Source organism: Nanorana parkeri, unplaced genomic scaffold, assembly GCF_000935625.1.
Source record: "Nanorana parkeri isolate BGI_ZX_2015 unplaced genomic scaffold, ASM93562v1 scaffold1849, whole genome shotgun sequence".
NCBI classification, from domain to species: Eukaryota; Metazoa; Chordata; class Amphibia; order Anura; family Dicroglossidae; genus Nanorana; species Nanorana parkeri.
Genome location: NW_017308117.1, coordinates 257682 through 278669, shown reverse-complemented (window position 1 = coordinate 278669; position 20988 = coordinate 257682). Strand labels below are relative to the sequence as shown.

The following is a 20988-nucleotide window of genomic DNA, read 5'->3' as shown; positions in this document are numbered from 1 at the left end:
GAGACATAACCCTACACGGAGCTTATAGGCTGCACTTCCCCGGACTCACCACCACAGAGGTGCCGATGAGCACAATGACCATCTGGATCTCAGCCCTGGGGTCTTGCGGAAGCTCCTCCACTGCCTGAAGTCAAGAGATTTGGGTGCCGGTTTCCCAGGGAGGTCCGGCGCATGAACTGCCAGTGCATCCGGATGAAAGTCACACACACCAATACATTGCACAGCACATTGACCAGGAAGAGGAAGGAGCTGCAGCCGGCATATATGTTGGAGTAGGCGGCATAGGTGGACACGTTGCCGCCTACACGTTGCCACCAGTCAAAGAAGCACCAGGTCCAGGAGTACTGCGAGTAATTTATGAATAATTTATAATATACATTTTTTTTTCTCTAACCTAACTGGTTTGGGGGCAGCATTTTTTGGCGCCCCCCTGGAAAGTGCCGCCCTAGGCAAATGCCTAGTTTGCCTTGCAGTAGATACGCCCATGGGTATATGCATATGGAGATAAGATAAGCTCTAGTTGGACATACAATTTTAATATATATAGATGAATATTCTTCCCAACTGCATGAATACAAAACTGTAATAAAAAAAGTGGTAACAAGAATAATCAGATGTTTCTGATGAGGGTTTACATAGTGTATAAAAACATATTTACGACTTAGGCCCCTTTTATATGAGCATTCAAGTTGTCAGGGTTTCAACCCTCTGTTTGCAGGTGAAAAACGGTCAACAATGCATCTCTATGGCAGTGCGGATGAAAACTGATGACCGTCAGTTTACATCAGGAAACATCAGTGTCAGTTGAGGTCCGCAGTTTGAGACGGATCAGCTCTCCATTTTGACTGACCGGGACAGATGTAACCTGATGATCAGTTTACATCAGTTCAGGTTACGTCAGTTTTTTGTCTTCTGATGTCGAAATACAGCATGGCAGGCTCAATGCATGCTGGGGGAAGCAAAGAATCATGGGAATTTACCATAATAATAAAAAAAGTCCAAAATGTATGTAAACTGAACTGAAAACGGATGTGTATACTGATGTATACTGATTCAGTTTTCATCGGTTTGTTTGTATCTGTAAACCTTGACTGAACTGATAACGCTCGTGTGAAAGAGGCCTTACAATGGGCGATAAAAAAACATTTAACTGAGATAAGCAAATTGGTAGGTTCAACAACCTGGATATTCTAAAACTTCTGGCAGCACACTTTTCTCTCTGCTTTGATAGAGCAATTCGTTTATTTTGCTCCCCCTTCAGTGGCGATATTTGTCTCACACTGATTTTTTATTCTGTACTCTATATTGCCGTTGTACCTTTTAAGGTACAAGGATCAGGTTGGTGGTTGGTGGTAACCCCCATATACGTTATATTGTTTTCACATACTTGCGCTCTGCTTACCTGCTCTCAAGTCCTAAATGTGTACAATGTACTGTTACGATTGTCGATCATCAGTATTTCATTGTATTGCCACTGCTGGACCAAGGTCTTATGTTTCAAACTTTCATGAGAATTGTTCTTATGGTTTGCTTTGATGTGTTTTTTATTTTCTCAATAAAGAAAAGATTAAACTCTAAAAGTTCTTGCAGTGTGCAAAAAAATATACGTTCTGTTGCGGGTGGATGGGCTCACCCATGGTATCTTGGGTTTCCTTTTCTTCCCAATGCCTCCTTAAAATGAACCCATATTTTTTTTTTACTAGATTAGGCCCCAAATAAAAACATTGCAGATGCACATTTGTCACTTTGTAACTGGGCTTAGAAATGGACATATGCCAATATTGCATTGATATTTCAGTTATTCACTGCCAGTGATTCTTACAATGTGCATTCTCACTCATCATCAGTTCATTGCAGTGTTCAATCCCTACTGCAGTTCAAACTCATTTTGTTAAATGTTCACTTACAAGGTTATTCACAAAAGGGTGAAGAGTTTGGAGAAGGCAGGAGAAGTGACCAATCTAGGACAACATCCCTGATTTGGAAACATTTTCCAATTCAGCTCACTTTTCAGATCAGCTATGTTGTCCTAGATTGTTCACTTCTCCTGCATTCTCCAAACGCTTCACTCTTTTGTGAATAGACCTGTTAATGTGCTATACGGTGCATATTCTATTTGACAGTGTAAGGTATACCTTATTCTTCTCACTGCCCACCATTGCAATACACACAGGCAAAAAAAGCTAGGAAGGTTTGGTAAATGACAGAGTTGACTGAGTGGGAAATTAAATTAGAAGTGATGGGCACAGTTAAGATGTCAGTTAGAAGCTAGTCTCCTGCTTGCCCTTTGTGTAATTTAGCAATGCCTTGGAAGCCACCAAATAGCAAGGGTCCTGATTTAGTAGAGTGAAGTGCAGTGAACCTGGGCTTAAATTGTAAAGTGGGGTCAAGGTGAAGAGAATCCGTGTTCACTTCAGGGCTTGTTCACACCAAATCCAGACCAGATCTGCATGAGTTTCTGCATATGCAGCACAGTACATTTTGTCGCGTTTTTGCCGCGTTCCGGGCCATTAAAAAAAATGGGCTATCGGTGCCCGCCCGCTATTCCCGCCTAAAATGGGCTATCAGTGCGTTCCAGGGCGTTTGCATGCATTTTTAAAATACGTTTACAGTTTTTCCACATGCTCTGGAACTGAATGCTGTGGTGGGAACTAGAGCCAAAAATACCATTGGAATATATTGCATGTATTTTTGATGCGTTCTGTAACTGCTCTGCTCTGCATCTGCTCCGCACTTGGTGTGAACAAGCCCTTAAACATCCATTTACTTAAAGAAATGCTGTTTCCTTATTCCAAGTCTGCTTGCACATTAGTGAATATTTAAATTGTACACAATTTAGATCAATTCATTTCACTAAATCTATTTTTTTAATTTATTAAGGTGGCATTAAACTCTCAAACTACAAACAGCTCCATCTCTCCAAGCTTGGCTTCCCTGAACTTCCTGTCTTACAAGAGACTGCACAGTTTCTCTGCAGCTGTCCATCTACTAGCTTGGGGAAGGGAGGAGGAAGGAGCAGAGAGCAGGGGCTTAACTTGCCTTACTGTGCATTTGTGTTTGTGGAGACACACACACAATGTACAAGCACATACAAGAGGTGGATCCATTAGACCCTGCAAGGGAAAGGAGCCCTCCTAAAACAGAATATCAAGGCCAGTGCTCAGGAGACCAGCTGATTCTGCGGGGAACTAAAACTTTTACTCATCAAGGAGCAACATCCATTGTATGTGTAAGTGATTTCACTAAAAGTGAAAGAAAATTCAAAATTTTGGATTGTTGTCAGAACAGGTATAGATGGAAAAATCTTCCAATGGCGACGCTGCTGGTCACCAGGGATTTGCCTCATTTTGGAGGGATTTGCTCTTACTTCCTGCTGTGGCTTTGGCACAGAAAGTGAAGAGAAATCTTCCCAATGGGATATAGATAGCAAAAAATGCTGGCAGGGTTGATAACCCTCCTTTACTCTATTCAAGGCTACAAAACAAGTTTTGGCTTCAGTTCTAATTTAAGTAGATTAGGCCCAAATATTTGTTCTCAAAAAGGACCAGCTTCAATGTACATTCTTAATTTGCTTTTGTTGAGTGCTAAACAATACTTCCTAAATTGCAGTGTTTTCCCAAAAAATGTTAACCCAAAAGTAAAGCATTCTTTTCCACATACATTAGTCCATGGTGAGAAAACCTATTATTCTCATTGTGTGTCAGTAAAGCCAGGTTTGTGTATCAGTAAAGCCAGGTTCGAACCTGCGAGATCCATGACTGTGTGCCAGTCGTGCACGATACTGCACGGATTGCCGTGTGGTCACGGACTCGTCCACCACCTTGGCACCACCATGCCGCGATCCCGCCCATGCAATCGAACACGATTGCGGCTAAAACAGCCGCACGTAGCCAAAGAAGGTACATGTACTTTTTTTCTGTGATTGCGGCACTTATGTAACCCCATTGAGATTAATGGGGCTGCCCGGAAATCGCTGTGTGAAATTGTGCACAATTGTGCACGCGCGTCCCGGCTCGACCAGGTCTGCACCAGCCCTCAACAAGACATGCAATTTGAGTTATCCTATTAACATTTGTTGAAAAAATTATAACGCTTGTCTTGAACAAAAAAAATACTGTCCGTACTGTGTGATATTATTCTAAAACAATAATATGTGGCCTAGCATTTTCTATGTATGTATGTATGCGTCAGCAATAATGAAGCGAGAAGTACTGCAGGCATGAAAGGAATCTGTAACACCTGGTTCTTCTGCTGTACACGTTTAGCCTTCATCTCACCGGCAGCAAGGGCGTTTTCTTCTTATTTTTTCCCCATCTACAATTGCCAGTTAACCAATTTGAAGTGTCTAAGAAGAAAATAGAACCACCCAGTTATCTTGGCTTGTGTGCCAACTAAACACTTACATGGCCTAGATGGTGATGGTACTGCAACAGGTTGCTGGCATTAGTGTAGCATGGTAAGGAAGAAGAACACCATTGTCAGTGTCCACCTTGGCACTTCAGTTTAACCACCTTCACATAATAAGACTTATACAGCTACTGCTCACGTAATGACCTACCTGTTTATTTACTGTTCGGACTTACAACAAGAAGAAGAACTTACAGTATGCAAACCTAATTAATCAATTATTCGGACTTACAACCAGCTCTCTGACCGGCCAATATTAAAAACTGTACAAAAACTTGGGTATTTACAGTATGCAAACCTAAGTATTGCATCTACCTGGTACAGCCAGCGCGGATCGCCTCGGTATGCAATCCGGCTGGCTGGATCAGGCAGACGCGGCCCTGTAATCAAGCTCTGTAGAGGGCAGCCTCGTTCTGAGGACCCCCCGGGAGGACCGAGCAGCCGCCGATCACAGAGCTGCACGTGATGTGGTCCGGCCGGCCGGGTGCAGGTGAAAAACAGGTGGCAGAGGGAGAGAGCCACTGCAGCTGCGGCCACAGCAGACACCCCCCCTCCACAACCAGGGTCCATGGAGCCCCCCACTGACCACCAGGCCAAGGTAAGGTGACAACATTTTTTAAAACAAAATCCGGGAACATTTTATCCCTGGGAGCATAAAGCAAACTTTAAAAAAATATATATATTCACCTGATCCCTGCATCCACCAAAAGTGCGGCCTCCGGTCTCCCACGCTGTTAGAAGCGGCATATGGTGCGTGCTGGTTACTACTTAAACTGGCACGTGCTGTGTGCAGCTTCTGAGAAGCTTCTCAGAAGCAAGTTGCTGGAAGACTGCTCAGGTAAGCCTGCACTTCCCACCGCCCCCCACATGGTGCTCTATAATGTACTGATGGGATAGTGGGATTTGTAGTCCTCTGTAGCTTCAGCTTCACGTCTGAAGCTGACAGCTTTTTCTCCATTCAGAGCGGCTTCTAACAGGTTACACAGCAGGGAAAGCTACAGGTTAATTACAGGCGGCTCTGCATCTGGCTTTTGACAGCTAAATCAGATTACACAGCGGCGGGCTTCCCCACTGCTTGTGTAACCTAACATAGTGAGGCAAGAGCTGCAACAGCATCTACTCTGTGTTAGAGGCTTGAGCTCCGTGGATGGTTTGGACAAACAGTAAAACTCCATTGGTCCAAGCTGTCCAATAAAAAACAAAACAAAACACTAAGGACATCAATCTCAATGCCTCACCAGTGACAGGCAAGTGAGAGACAGAGACGCTCCTCCCTGTCTCCTTCCTAATCTCTCCCTCCCTCCTTCACACATAACTTGATGACCGGGTGTGGGGGGCTTCGGTGTGCTGGGGGCGGGGCGTGCTTGGGCAGGCAGGGGGGTGCGTCAACCAGCATGAAAGGTAGCGCACGTCACTACACTGTACCGTATATTAGAGCTGATTTCCTCCAATCCTCGCTTAGCAACTAGCCACCTAATATATATATATATATATATTTATACATACATACACACACATATACAGTTGTGTGCAAAAGAAAGTACACCCTCTTTGAATTCTATGATTTTGAGTATCACAACATCTGGCCCTTAACAGGTCTTAAAATTAGGAAAATACAACCTCAGATGAACAACAACACATGACTTATTACACTCTGTCATTATTTATTTTACAAATATAGGGCCAAAATGGAGAAGCCATGTGTGAAAATCTAAGTACACCGTATGATTCAATAGCTTGTAGAAACACCTTTAGGAGCAATAATTTGAAGTAATCGTTTTTTGTATGACTTTATTAGTCTCTCACATCGTTGAGGAGGAATGTTGGCCTACTCTTCTTTACAACATTGCTTCAGTTCATTGTGGTTTGCAGGCATTTGTTTATGCACTGCTCTCTTAAGGTCCTGCCACAGCATTTCAATCGGGATGAGGTCTGGACTTTGAATGAGCCATTGCAAAACAAGCCCAAAAAGTTGGTATTAGGTGTTCGTGCTGATATGATGTGTTTGGTTTTCACCAAATGTGGTGCTGTGCATTATGGCCAAACATCTCTACTTTGCTCTCATCTGTCCAAAGGACATTGTTCCAGAGGTTTTGTGGATTGTTCAAATGCAGCTTTGCAAAGCTACGCCATGCTGCCTTGTTCTTTTAAGGGCCAGTTCACACGCTCCATTGCGTTCCAGCACGGTTAGTGGCCGGAACGCACCACTGGATCCCATAATTAAAGCCTCCCTGTGTTCAAGTCAATGACACCACAGCCCTGCCTCCCGCCCCGCAGTACGATTGCCTGCACCAGAACACGTGGCACAGCAATGCCTGCGGTGTGGTGCGATTGCAAAAAATAGTGCATGCATTATTTTTTGTGATTGAACCGCACCAAGCACCACCACGCCCCCTCCTGCCCCAGAACGCATGAACTTTAACATTTAACATGCTGCGGCCTGTGGAGTCTAAGATGTAACTCTTGGGTTTTTTGCAATTTCTCTGAGAGGTGCACAGTCTGACCTTGAGGTTAATTTGCTGGGACATCCACTCCCAGTGTCTTGAAGGTTTTCCACATGTGAATAATCTTCCTCAATGATGGAATGATGGACTTGTTTGGAAATGACCTAACAACCCTTCCCAGATTGATGGGCAGCAACAAATCATTGCTGATGTCTTTTCTCCTAGGCCAGCGGCGGAACTACCGCCGGTGCGGCTTGAATGTGTTGGTCACACATTCCACTTAGTCACAATCTGTGATAGAACACTGGAAGAGCGTTGTGTGGGCGGAGACAGCCTGCACCCTGCACCGCTCACTCAGCCTCCTGTGACAGCGTGTCAGAGAGGACAGCAGTACAACACTCAGCGATCAGTGATCGCTGAGTGTTTGTACATAATTGAGGATAGGATATGGTTAATATATCCTCAATTATGCATGAATGGGAAGTGATCTACATCCCCTCCTGTCCATTCATAATTGTGGTTATAGTAAACATACTCTGTCCTTTCTCTGTAATAAATAAATATGCTCAAATATTTTTTCGATCTATTTTTTTCAAATTGATTTTTTTGTGGTTGCTTCAGGGGGTGTGGATTGGGGAGTTTGTGTTTTTTTTTGGGGGGGGGGCCAAAAATAAATCTTGCACCAGGGCCCTTTGTTCCTTAGCTCCGCCACTGTCCTAGGCATTGTGTTAACACACACCTAAATGCTACAGACCAGCAAAAGTGCTGAAACTTCAGCTTTTATAGAGGTTTGTTTTACATGCTGATGATCAATTAATCAAGAGCATTTGATTAGCAGCACCTGTCTGCCCCTTAATTCCTATGGAAGCAGTAAAGGTGGCCATAGACCTTACAACCATCGCATTAAAAAAACATACGATCTGCCAATCTTGGACAGGCAGATCGTACTTGCGATCATCACAAGCCCGCCCCCCTAAAGGGGCGCGCTTCCGATGACTGCAATGCTCAACGGGCAGTGTGCGCTTGCGCACACCGGCCCTGTCGACATTTGTCTTACGAGCATGCCACAAACCCGCTGACAATCGTACGATTTTCGGCTGGTTTTCGAACATGCTTGTAAGACAAAAGTCGTGCAACCTTACAGTAGTATAGGTCGCCTTCCATACACCTTGCGATTATCGTACGATCGTGGGATTTCCCGCGATAATCGCAAGGTGTATGGGTACCTTAAGGGTGGACTAACACCTATCGATTGTTGTTTGATTTCTTTCGTGCCCTCATCAAACCGTTGTTTGATTTCTGCTTGAATACCCCATCATGCACAGACCAATGTCGATTTCGATTATCGTTCGTTAGCAATATTAACTCAGCGAATTTCGTCGATCGAAAAATGGATTTTCATTTGCGCACGTGCAGTGTTCATGTTGCAATTTTTTTCGTATGCAAACACCTCTAATCCATCGATTTTCGTACGATTTGAAAAAAGTTTTCCAGCTTGAGCGATCGAGGTAATTCGGCCAGGAGTACAGTAATCGTGATCGTTCACTTCCCATCAACTGATCGGTTATCGTTAGCAGAACCATTCGTGGACGATTTCCGAACGATAATCGATAGGTGTATGGGCACCTTCAGTTTTTCACGCATAAGTTCGGGATTTTGGCTTTATGTTTGTAAAATAAATAAAGTTGTTCATCTGAGGTTGTATTTACCTAATTTTAAGATCTGCTAAGGACCAGATGATTGTTATTATGTCCTGATACTTAAAATCATAGAATTCAAAGAGGGTGTACTTTCTTTTTTATATGAATTTTTCAATGTATGCGAAAACTCAGTGGAGAGCATTTTTCCATCTTATTGTTCTAAAGCATAATTCCTTCAGTAAAAGCCCACAGTTGAATAAATGTGCCATTTTCTCTCCAGCAAAATGAATCAAAGAATCAACATCATCTTTTTTTTAAGATGAATGGACCTAAAATCTGATTGATTGATATTTTGTCAATTGAGCATATTTTAAGTCCATTTGTCTTATTAAAAAAAAGAAAACGCTAAACCATAGAAGAAAATTATTGAGCCTATTATCTTCAGAAGACTGAAAAGACATCAAATAAAAAAAAAATGTATTTACAGCTGTATGCCACTAGAGGGCAATGATTATACATATTTGTCTGTAAAATTCCATGGCAACTACAAATACACAGAATAAACATCTTAATCTTGTTCAGACACAAATTATAGCAGTGTATAAAAATACTATCGTGTTGCCGCTGTTATAATTGGCAGTGCTTTCATGTATATTTCAGGCTATTTTGTTTTAAGAAAAAAGGGATAATTAAAATAATATTCAATTAAATCTAAAACATTTTAAATGAATTAAAGCTGCTAATTGATTGTAATTAATTATTTGGTACTCAAAAGCACAATTTCAAGTCTTGTAAACAAAAAGGTTGTTGGCGTCTCTGGTTGTGACAACAAATAGCTTTGTGTCTGCAGTTACTGTTACCAGGCAGAGAAAGTATCCATCCACCGTGCATGCAGCAAGATCCGTGTCAGCGCTGAGTCTGAAAATGCCTGTTATTTTACCCCAGCTACCTGAGTCCATGTTTTCTACTTATGACCCCAGATATGTACCAGGGTAAGTGATCCTCTATATGTATAAATAGTTTTTACTTTCTGTTTCTTGTATACTGAAATTGGAAATCATAGTTATGGGGAAAAACGTGCCCTTTGAACTGCTATTCATTTGCTACTTAGGGGCTCAGTGTCCAATAATGCAAAACAGTATATCGGAAGAGTTTAATAAGTAAACCACTGCAAAGAGTAAATATATTGCCTAAAGGCCGGCAGCCTAAAACAACCAATTATAGTACACTGTAATATATAGAGATCAGTTAATCATACATTCTGAATGGTTGCCATTGGTTACTGTGCCTTGGACAAGCATATTTCTTGTAATGTAAGCTCCTAATCCTTAAAGAGATCCTGTCACCAATGGGTAAAGTGCTCAGATAAGCATATCAGAGACAATTCTTTGCCCCACAAAAAATTGACCCTGGGCCCAATTGTTTTTACAACATTGTTTTTGGTGCACATGATATGCGCATTTAACATGGGCCAAATCATAAACATAGTGTGCTTATGATGATTTGAAACATGTGCACCGAATAGTGGAATTATGACAGGAATGTGGCATTTCTGTGCTACAACATAGAGCAGATATTAGCTAGCACAGATCTGCACTGCGGGCTGAATCTCTCTGATAAGTGTCTGTACACCTACCCCTAGGAAACTCAACTAGGAAAAGCTGGGGGGAGGAATGAGGCAGACGAAAGGTTTCCCCAAGGATAGCGCTAGGTCTTATTTTCGGGGTAGGTCTTACTTTCGGGGAAACACGGTAGGTATCTAAATGAACACTAAACAGAGGGACCATGCAGCTCTGTGCTGCACTTTCCTATCACCCCGGCGATCACTTCCTAATCACAGAGGAGAGAGGAGAAGAAGCAATACAATGAGCTGCAACAGTTTGCTGTTTTGCTCCCTGCACAGTGTTGACATTTTTTTTAGATTGACTGCTAGACAGACCCCTTCTGTTTTATACAGCAATCATCGAGCCTCCCTGCCTAACAAGGCAATGAGTTAGGATGTCAGCCATGCATTGCATTGGTGTCAGCCATGGAGTGCACGGCATCAGCCATGGAGTACATTGTTTTCAGTGAGCCGGCTTACATATAGACTTACATAGTCTAAACAAATTAGTTTTGCTTTTATATGCTATAATAAAAATTCATATTAACATTTGTATATGCTTGCTCTTATTCTTGTTATTGTGTTAAATTGTGTTGAATATAAATGTGTAGATCAGCCAATAGAGGGAGCTCCCTGTGACTCAACACAATTACTCTGAGATTAGCCGGTTTAGAAGAGTTTGGAGAAGGCAGGAGAAGGGAACAATCTAGGCCAAAATAGCTGATTTCGAAACATTCTCCAATTCAGATCACTTTCCAGTTTAGCTATGTTGTCCTAGATTGTTCACTTCTCCTGTCTTCTCCAAATTCTTCACCCTTTTGGTGAATAACCCTGTAGATATTTGCAACACAAGGAGTACATTGTTTTTATTGAGTCAGCCAACTCAGATTTAAGGCATTTTAAGCATTCACTGATATCAATAAACTACTTACATAAAGTTAATCTTACTCAAGTGTACATAAAAAGGCAATAGTATAAAAATGTGAATAAATAGTAGAACAAATGTAAGTATATAGGGCAGTAGTTCAATCAAATGTCATCAATTAAATAGAATGGATATCATAAACAATCATAAAAGATTAAAGTTATGGTCAGAAGATTTTCTGTAGTTTAAACTTTGAGAGTACATCACCTCAGGTATAGTGTGGTCATGATGTAAGCTCACTAGGAAATTTCACATAGGCGGCTCTAATGGTCCCCATTCACAGCAATATGTCACAGAAATAATGTGCAGTAGGTCCAGATTCCCTACTGTAACAAAGGAGGTTTGGCAGCTTTCTCCAGCCTAAGGTGGTCCAGCAGTCATTGCACTGTGGATATCTATGTTTTGAGAATACAAGAAAACAAAGAAAGTATGGAACATACGTTGCATTATGGCAGACCATTTACTTTAAATGGAACCATAACAACCATGAATAATGGTATCTGCACTATAATTGCCCAGCGTAGTGCATTGTAGGGTCTCATTCAGAATAAATGGCATTGCACGTGTGCCGTGTTGTGGTACACTGGTAACATGTTCATAGTTGTGAATTTAGCTTAATACTAAATATAACACTAGCACTAGATTTGTAAAATTCTTATAATAATATTTACACAGTATTATACATATATTGGGACTGGAAAGAAGTAGCATGAGACTTCCAGAAGTGTAGGAGCAGGAAGTATAGACCATATGCTTACTGGGCGTCTGTTTCACCAGATGTTTTTGACCTAAGAACCTTATAAATAATATACTATGCTAAAAACAGAATTTATTATTGTCATGTTTTTTTTATATTACTGGTATGTTTTCTTAGTTACACAGGTTATACTTCAAAACTGCGAAGTGATAGAGGTAACATTTATGGCAATGCAACTCTGCAGTCTCAGGACTATGAACCAGGCCTCCAAAGATCTTCACAGATACCTGTGTCTGCGTGGAGAGAAAATTACAGATTGTCATCTGATTTACATCTCGGAGGAATAATTTCTAACGTACCAAGGGAAAATGCTGAAATATGGAATAATAAAAGTGGTACAATTGTTTTTATACTTAAATATTCAATATCTTAAAGGAGAACTATGGGGTCAGTGCTTTTCCCCATAGTTCTCCTAAGGGTCACGGGAGGACATAAACTAGCGTCCTCCCGTCACCCAAAGCTCAGTATACCGTGAGCTACAGCTCGCGGTATACTGAGACGCGGCAGCCGGGACGGATCCCGACATTACTGTCTGGATCCACCCAGCTGCATGATTGACAGCTGGCTCTGCCTATCTAGAGGCAGAGCAACTGTACCCGCCCCCTCCCCCGTCCGTTCCGCCAGTCAGCGCTAGAGGATCGGACAGGGGAGGGGGGAATCCCTGCAGGGAGCTGTGAGTGACCGTCACGGCTCTCTGCAGGGACAGGATCGAGAAGTGAGCGAGCGACAGTATGTGTTCGCTCACTTCCCGATCTATTGAGCCGACCTGTGACAGTTTCATTGTCACACGTCGGCTAGAACTATGAGGCTGAGTGATTTTCACTCACCTCATAGTTCTCCTTTAATGATCTAATTTTCTTTTATAGTAGGTCCATAGATCAATTTTCTTTTTTGAAATTCTTTATTTATACAAGCATGAGAGCACCGTACAGTACCAACAGAAAGTAAAACAAACAAAAATTGTTAGGCTTTGCGGTCAAGCATGTACAAACATATACATAAGTCAACATGTGCAAACATCGACACTTCAGGCCTGACCCCCCCACCCCACAGCCATTTCCACACCATGTAGCCATTATGGTCTGCACCGGTACTCTCAAGACATTTTCCGTTTTACTGGTGTAGGACTTAAGATAAAGTACTATGGATAATACCCCTCCATCTAGATCGGATAGTTCCACTTACACATACAAAGAGCACAAGAGACAGAAACAGCAAGAGTACATGTAACACAAAGACATGACAATTAGGGAAGGGGAAGGAACAATCCCCCAATTGCGGTTCCGCGGATGCCCAGCCTCCTGAAGGCCTCTCCACCTGTGTCTCATCCCTGGTTCTCACATGGGAAGTTCGGGGAGTCCCTAAACTGGTACCATGCCGCCCATGTAGCAACAAACTTCTGCTGGGTCTTTTTTATAGAAGACGTGAGGTCCTCCATCAGTTTGATCTCCTCCACTCTTCCCACCCACATCGCTATAGTGGGTTGGCATGATTGCCTCCACAGTGCTGGTATACACGCCCGCGCTGCATTCAGCAAATGAATCAGTAGGGAGCGTTTATATGATTTTCGCGATAGCGGTGCCAAGTGGAGGAGATACACCAACGGAGTAAACGGTAAAGACAGGCCTGTGATCTTCTGGGCTAGATTCGCAATCTGAGTCCAGAACGGAGCCACCCTAGGACATTCCCAAAATACAGGTAGCAGGGTTCCTACCTCCTCCTCACAACGCCAACATGTTTCCGACACCGACGGATATATAGCATGTAGCGTTTTTGGAACCCTGTACCATCTTGTCAGCAATTTGTAACCAGCTTCCTGGTATTTAGTGGACACCGAGGATTTGAGAGCAAAGTGTACCATCCGGTCCACCTGTTCAGCGTCCAATTCCACACCCAGATCTTCTGCCCATTGCCTGACAAAGTAAGGAGGAGGGAGGTCTGGGGGACTACGAAGACATTCGACCAGGTACGCCAGCGCGTGTCTCACTGGCTCTGCCTTCTCACATAGTTTCTCAAATTCTGTCCGTTGTCGTAAGGGAGGCTCTCCCGCATGTGACGTGCTCAGGTAGTGGCGTATCTGCATGGCGCTCCACATTCCGAGCGGCGGGTCCGTCAGGGCTCTAATCTGTGTCATGGATAGCCATTGGTCTGACTCTTGAAACTGATACAGTCTAGTCCGGAGTGATGCAGTCAGGGTCCTTGTCAGTGGAGTATGCAGGCCCGGGGGGAAATGTGGGTTCCCTCCATAGATCAATTTAAATGGTCCCTAACTGTCCCCTTTAATCTATACATGTAGAAGACAGGAAAGTTTGTTTATTTGTTGTTTTTTTAAGTAATCTATCAAATTAGGCTTTCAATGCCTCTATTGTGAACTTTGAAAATACATTTCTCCACAAAGCCTATAGATACAGAGGTAAATGAGAGCTTATTTTTAAACTGCTTCTACTGTTTGTTCAGCATATGTCTAGACACAGGTTCACTTTAACTAAATGGCCTTTATAAGTAATAGAACTGCACATCTTAAACTCATATTCTCTCTAATTTCTTGGTTTCCAATCTAGGATATTACCTTCCAGCTAGTGGGAAGTATCATATTATTCGAATGAACTATACGCTTGATGGTGACCCTAAGACTTCATCAGCAATAACTGCAATTGAGGAAATAAAATATGAACTGTCTAAACCAGCTAAATGGTTGTCTTCAAAAACAGAGAGATGTGCCTCATCACAAATTAGTCGGGAAACACCAAAACAGGCAGCAAGGTGTATCAGAAGAGCTGATCAGGTTTGTGATACAGGGTTCTGCTACATGTTATGTTACTTATAGTACACATTTGATGGTATGGTTGCAAAAAAGGTTCTGCCTACCAATGAAACATAGATGTTATTTCTCTTACATGCATGGCCAAAACTGCCAATGTAATCTACAATAAAATGGGCAAAGCAATAGGCTAAAAGGGAACAGCCACAAATTAGTTTATTTATGAATCTGAATATTTAGTGTTAAAACCTATCAGGTTTGTTTGCTGTCTTTGTTAGAGAGATCCCCTTCACTTCTTGTCTATTTGATAGGTGTAATTGTATTATTGTATTATTGTATTACTAGTATGGGTGTGATGGGTGTCAAACAGTTTCTATTCCTTCTCTGCTCTATCGAAAACTGAAACAAAAATTAAGAAACAGTCTTGGCTTTGATATTATTTATCATTACAACAAACATTACAGCCTATGAAATTAGATATGCGTGGCTTGATGCAGCCACAGCTATTACTTCTGTGTGTGCACACTGTGGTACCCTCCATGCAGCATGGCTTTTTACTTTCATTGTTTTTTTGCAGCCACCTTTGGCCTCTATTAACACCTGAACAATTTGTTACATGTTTGCAGAAGAGCGACAACACTGAAAATAAAGATTCTGCCTGTTGTGTCACTTGTTAAGCTATAAACAACATGAGCATTTTTGGGCAGAATTGCCCCATAGACTCCAAAGGGAGTACTTGAAAAACGCCTGAAAAAAGTGCATAAGGTGTTTTTATGCGCAGTTTGGTGCCTAACAGCTGTCTTCAATTAACTAGCGTCTTGCTGGTTAAAACAAAAGGGCTCAAACCTGAAAATGCGCAAACAATGTGTGTACAAATGCACATAAAAACATGTTCAAAGCTCACGCTCAAGTGTGCATGGGGTGTTAGTTACAGTACATTCGCTTGTACTTCATGCAGTATTGTTCCTACATGAAAAGTTCATACAGAATGGCTAACTCTTAGTTGATGTTGTAAGAGTGCCCTATAATCATATTCTTTAATATATCAGGCCTCATTTGTTCAGCTCTTAGTTCTTGAACTGTGACCAAGGCTGTAAGCAACAGCACTGATGTATTTCCCACTGTGGTAATGCATTACAAATTGGGGCTTGGACCTATGCCCCATAATCTTTAAGAGTCTTGTAACACTGTTCCATATGCATTGCAATGAGCAATCATGCATGTTGTGTGTGTTGATGATGCTTATTCTATAAGGTTTATGCCCATTCATTTCAAATAGCACCCGACGCAGATAGAGGACATGTGGCATACAAATACTCTAAGAACACAGCAACGCATGCAATAGAAAAACACATTCTGACTTGGGGTGTCCGGGAATAAAATAATTAACGTGTATTTTTTTGGGTCCGTGTACACATCTTGACACACCAAAAATGGAACAGTGTGCATGCCCATAGATGATAAAACACAAGACATTTGCATACCATTACTTTTAATTCAAAATTAAAACACAAGGAATTATGTCACAATTAATAACATAGGTGAAGCTACGCAGATCAATTCTTTAGCCCCAGTGGCAAATTGTGTATCCACAGCCAGCAGTATACTTCACTCTATCTAACTATAAAACTCTTCTTCACTTGGAGGAAAAGTTTTCACATGGCCTTTGCTGCTGGGATATTAGGGCTTTCCTTGCATCAAATGCCTGCTGACCAATTCTTTGAGAATGGACTGCAATGGTTTTCTAATCTAGGCAGTGGCAATTCCAAAAGTTGAATGGCTGGTTTTTAGAGCTTGTAGTCCTGCAGCAGTGGGAGCATCTGGAGAGGGATATTCTCTTTCTCTCTTTAAATAATAAAAACAAAAGGTTGTACCGCTACTTGTTAGAAAATTGAGTAACGCTTAGATAATGTATGTCTTTCTGTCTTGTACAGATAGCCGAGTCTTCATGCTCCCCTACATGCAGAAATGAAATGATGAAGAAGACCCTCAAAAATGATTTAACAGAAAAAGAACTCTCTTCAAGCATTCCTTTGAAAAATAATTTTCTCCAAAGACAAGGGAAAATCATTTACAGAACAAATAGTGGTCTTCTTCCCAATTACTCTGGCTATGCTCCCGGTACTGTATTATTATATTTAACTATAAGTAACATGTTTTAGTAATGTGTATGGGAAAATCTGCATAATTCACACTTTTAGTATTTCTTTATTTTAAAGTATTAAATCACAAAATTGTATTTCTGTTTTATAGAGAGTGAATACAATTGGTTTTTGCTATGAAGTTAGAACTGAAATAGATAAGAGAAAGCATGCTGTCTAGGTGGACACAAATATTAAGGCTGGCTTTTTCACAGAAGTAATCAACCAACAGAGAATTCTACCGTGTTTCCCGAAAATAAGACACTGTCTTATATTTTGTTGGGCTAAAAAAAACACACTAGGTTTTATTTTCGGGTAGGTCTTATTTTTTTTTTTTTAATGTACAACAATCCAAAGTTAATGCAAATCCAAATTAAATAATTAAAAATGGCAAAGTTAAGAATAGGGTGATCAGTGGTGCCGTACCTTTCCAAGAGCAATTTGGTAACCAGAATGGGCTCTTCAAGTTCCCCCTTATGCCACCACCGGCCCTGGGAATGGTCACAACTAGCTCTTATTTTCGGGGTAGGTCTTATTTTTGGTGGAAACAGGGTAACACATAGAAGATAGAGGGTTACACATGAGAAACATTTATTTTAATGCAGGTGTTCTACTCATCTCTGCCAGGCGAAGATGCATCCTACTACCTCTCTTATTCATGATTGACAGATGAGAGGAGAATATTCTGTCTTCCTATCCGCGTCTCCACCATTTTTGGCCACTGTCTATTTCTGCTGATTGCTATTTAAAGGATTATTAAACCCTCACGTTTTGTTTGCATATATCTACTGCTAGCAAGCAAGCAGTAGATATATGCAAAAACTTTAAAAAAAAACCTCTTGAAACAGGTTTAAACTTACCTGTGTCTTCGGCACGCAGGTCCCGTCCGAACATCTGAAGAGTCTCGGGCGGCCCCAAAGGATCTTGGGGCACGCGCATGCACAGTTCAGATGTTCGGCCGGGAGACGAGGAGAGACACATGGTAAGTATATGGAGCAGCGTGCACCCGCATGCAGACACCGTGGGACATCAGAGAAGAGTAGGACAGAGGAGTTAGCGCTGGATCGGAGACCCGCACCAGCACTGGAGGGACAGCAGAAAAGGACAGGAAAGAAGAAGATGATCGAATAAAGAGGCATCATTTAAGGTAAGTCCTGACACTAACACAGGGTGGGGGGAAAACAAAATAGCTTTTAATGTCACTTTAAAGAAGTACTCCAGGTAAAGGAAAAAACTCACCCTTGCAGTGGGGCTACCCCCCGTACTGCAAGCGTTAAGTGCACCTTTATCTAGGGGGCTCAAATAAAGCAGCCAATCCTCGATCCCGCAGTGTTCAACTCTCAACTCTCTGCCTCTCCACTACAGCTATTAAAATGTCCCTCAGTGTCCTCACTTCTAATGCAGGTCAATGGACCTGTATAAGACTTGATAACATAAGCGGTCCTTAGACCAGGGCCCAGGGCAGAAGAGGCTGTGAGGATCGGTCTAGCAACCTGGAGGGAGCCAGATGGACTAAAGATCAGGTAAGTAAGTCTGCTTTATTTGAGCACCCTAGACAAACAAGCAGTTAACCCCTGAAGTGCAGGGGCACCCCCAATGCAGAGGTAAGTTTTTTGTTTGCCTGGAATTCTTGAAAAAATTATGCCTTGGTGATGTAAAATGTGATGATGAACACAGACAGAGTTTGGACCATTGGAGGTAATTTACTAAAAGAGTAGAGGCTAGCCAATTAGCAAGTAAACAATGCTAGTAAATACAGTGATCTCTGAATACCTAATCATACCCAAGAGAAAAAGGATCCTGAATTTTTCAAAGAACATGATAGGTTTATTGAAGTAAACACAGCTTCAAGTTATTACTTAAGTGCTGTGAACATTCACTTTGTTAGGCGAACAGTCCATTCGTTTAGTAAATCAACCTCACTGAGTATATTATTACAGTGCATGTCAGGGCAGAATTAAAAAAAAACAACATATTCATGATATCTCTCCTCTTGTTAGCTGTATGTAATACCTTTTTTTTTTTCTTACAACAGGACAAATGTTTCTTATAGGGAACACATGGGGAAGGAGCAGTGTGAATGCCCTCGGAAAGCTCCAAGATCAGAAATTTCAGTGGACGTCTCTCTGTTGATGTTCCCAAAATGGTTTTGTCAACATCTACTCAGTGTTCTGTATAAAGCCTTGCAGAAACTATTTATGGTATTGCAGTGGATCATTTTTATTACATCTTATCATGCATTTTAAATCATGATTCCATCAGCAAGCATTTAAATAAAATATTCATTGTATTACAATTTGTAACACGAGAGGCCAAAATAGCTGATTTGGAAGAATTCTCCAATTCATATCACTTTCCAGTTCAGATATGTTGTTCTAGATTGTTCACTTCTCCTGCCTACATTTAAAGAAGATTTCTAAAGACTAGTAGAAAGTTTAACATCTATACACTGCTATCAGGTGGGATTGCATTTCTTGTAACCCCTAATAACCCCTAAGTTAGTCATTCTTAGAGTTGTTCAACTTTTCATAGTGAGACACATCCCCAACTTGGAAACTCATTGAAAATGTCGAGGCTGCGCACCCAGTCTGCACACTTTCTAAGTATAGGTGCAGAACCTCCTTAAAGGGGACCTGAGCTGTGGAATCTGTGCAAGCAGACAGCAAAGGACAGTATTGCCTCCCTTCACCTGATTTTTTCCCCAGGCCTAACTTACCATGTCTATGTATCTTTGAGGAGGCAGCCAACTTGGGAGAGACAGGACTTTACTTCCTCAAGTCTAAACTGTCCCCTGATGACTGAAAGAGGAACAAAGAAGCAGTAGAAGTTCACAACACACAGATCCACAGATTGAATTTGGATTCATGTACACAGCCTTGAAGAACGCTGCGTTTTATTAGTATGGTGGTGTTTTTTTTTAATGAATCGGAACATTGGTGTATTGTTTTCTATGGGTTCATGTTCACAGTGTGCAAAGATCAGTAGATGTACACTGTGTCTAAGGTCCTCCACATGACCTTAATTTTCACTGTACGCATGTAAACGTTTGTTCTACAGTGCAAATGCAATCTATTGGAGTCACCTGCATTGTAGCACCAAAGGACACTAGGAAAAGACTCCACGTAGTGGACTCCTTCATTGCTAGGATGCAGGCGACATAAACTGCATATTGTCCTTTGTTGCTCGGATGCAGGGGGTCCCTTGCCTCGTAGCATCCTTTATTGCTAGGATGCAGGTGGGCCAAGTCACCTGGTGTCTTAGCAGCTAAAACCGGTAGGAAGGAGTCTCCTGCTGCTTCCTAGTTAGAAAGAATGCTAGATGGCTTGAGCACTCATTGCTAGTGTCCTTTATTGCTAGGACGTGTTGTAACGTAGCCACTGCTCCAAGCTCACTCCCGCGATGGACTACAATCTCATGTTTAGTTTACTATTTTGTATTGAGATTGTAGTCCATAAACTGAGGGAGTTTGAAGCGGTGACTACTTTACAACACATACAGGAACCATGGAGAACAAAAGTAACCACCCTCCAGAAGGAAGGACAGTGTCAGCATGAATTCAGAGATGATTTGAGGATCTACAGCTGAGTGACACACAAATAAGAATACATTTTTGTTAATAGTTAAGGTACTTTAGTGTATTTTTAAGATTAAACTCCTGAGTTTAGTGTCACTTTAACCTGAAAAATGTTTTTTTTTTTTAAAATAGCAGTGTACTGCCTGGTATATGAGGGTGCCTGGGCACTCCAGTACATACAGCCTAATTTCTAGATTAGTCTCACTTTAAAGCACAATTCATATTTCCGGATCTTCCCTATAACATTGCAAATCTTCACTTTTTTAGTTCAGGTCCATTTTAATGGTTTTCATGTACAGTGTTGTGTAATATAACAGTCCATTTTTGACAACTAAACTAGAAGCTCTCAGTTTCACTTGTTGAACAGCTTAGGTGAAGTTTACTTAATAACCAAGGAATCTGCTCTTTATTTAGATGGTGTGGATTTAGAGTCATTTACTTCATTTCAATTAGTGTGTTTTGCATTTGTGATTTGTTTGTTTTTTGTGTGTATTTGAGCATTATTTTCACTGTTCTTTTCTTTCCATAAAAACATTAAAATAATGAGGCCAATAAGAGGAAATTTTTTTGGCACAAAAATAGGTCCAGGATATTTGAAGTTTCTGTAACCCTCAGGAGCCACTTAATGTCTATTGCACTCAGAAACACTAAAAAGCCTTCCTGAAGGAGAACTATGAGGTGAGTGCTTTTCAGCGGGAGCGGATCAAACTGGCCCCCAAACTCCCCCCCCCCCCCC

The 20988-nt window shown here is 41.6% G+C and overlaps 1 protein-coding gene across 1 annotated transcript in view; it reads left to right on the top strand.

Annotated features, from left to right (window-relative positions):
- Nucleotides 1-9371: 9371 nt before the first annotated feature.
- Nucleotides 9372-20988, top strand: part of LOC108799888 — a 16772-nt gene continuing 5155 nt past the window's right edge. The window contains exons 1-4 of the mRNA XM_018571823.1: nt 9372-9483; nt 11894-12111; nt 14338-14561; nt 16472-16658. Of these exons, the coding sequence (XP_018427325.1) occupies nt 9416-9483; nt 11894-12111; nt 14338-14561; nt 16472-16658 (697 nt within the window). The 5' untranslated portion in view covers nt 9372-9415. The remainder of the gene's footprint in view (nt 9484-11893; nt 12112-14337; nt 14562-16471; nt 16659-20988) is intronic.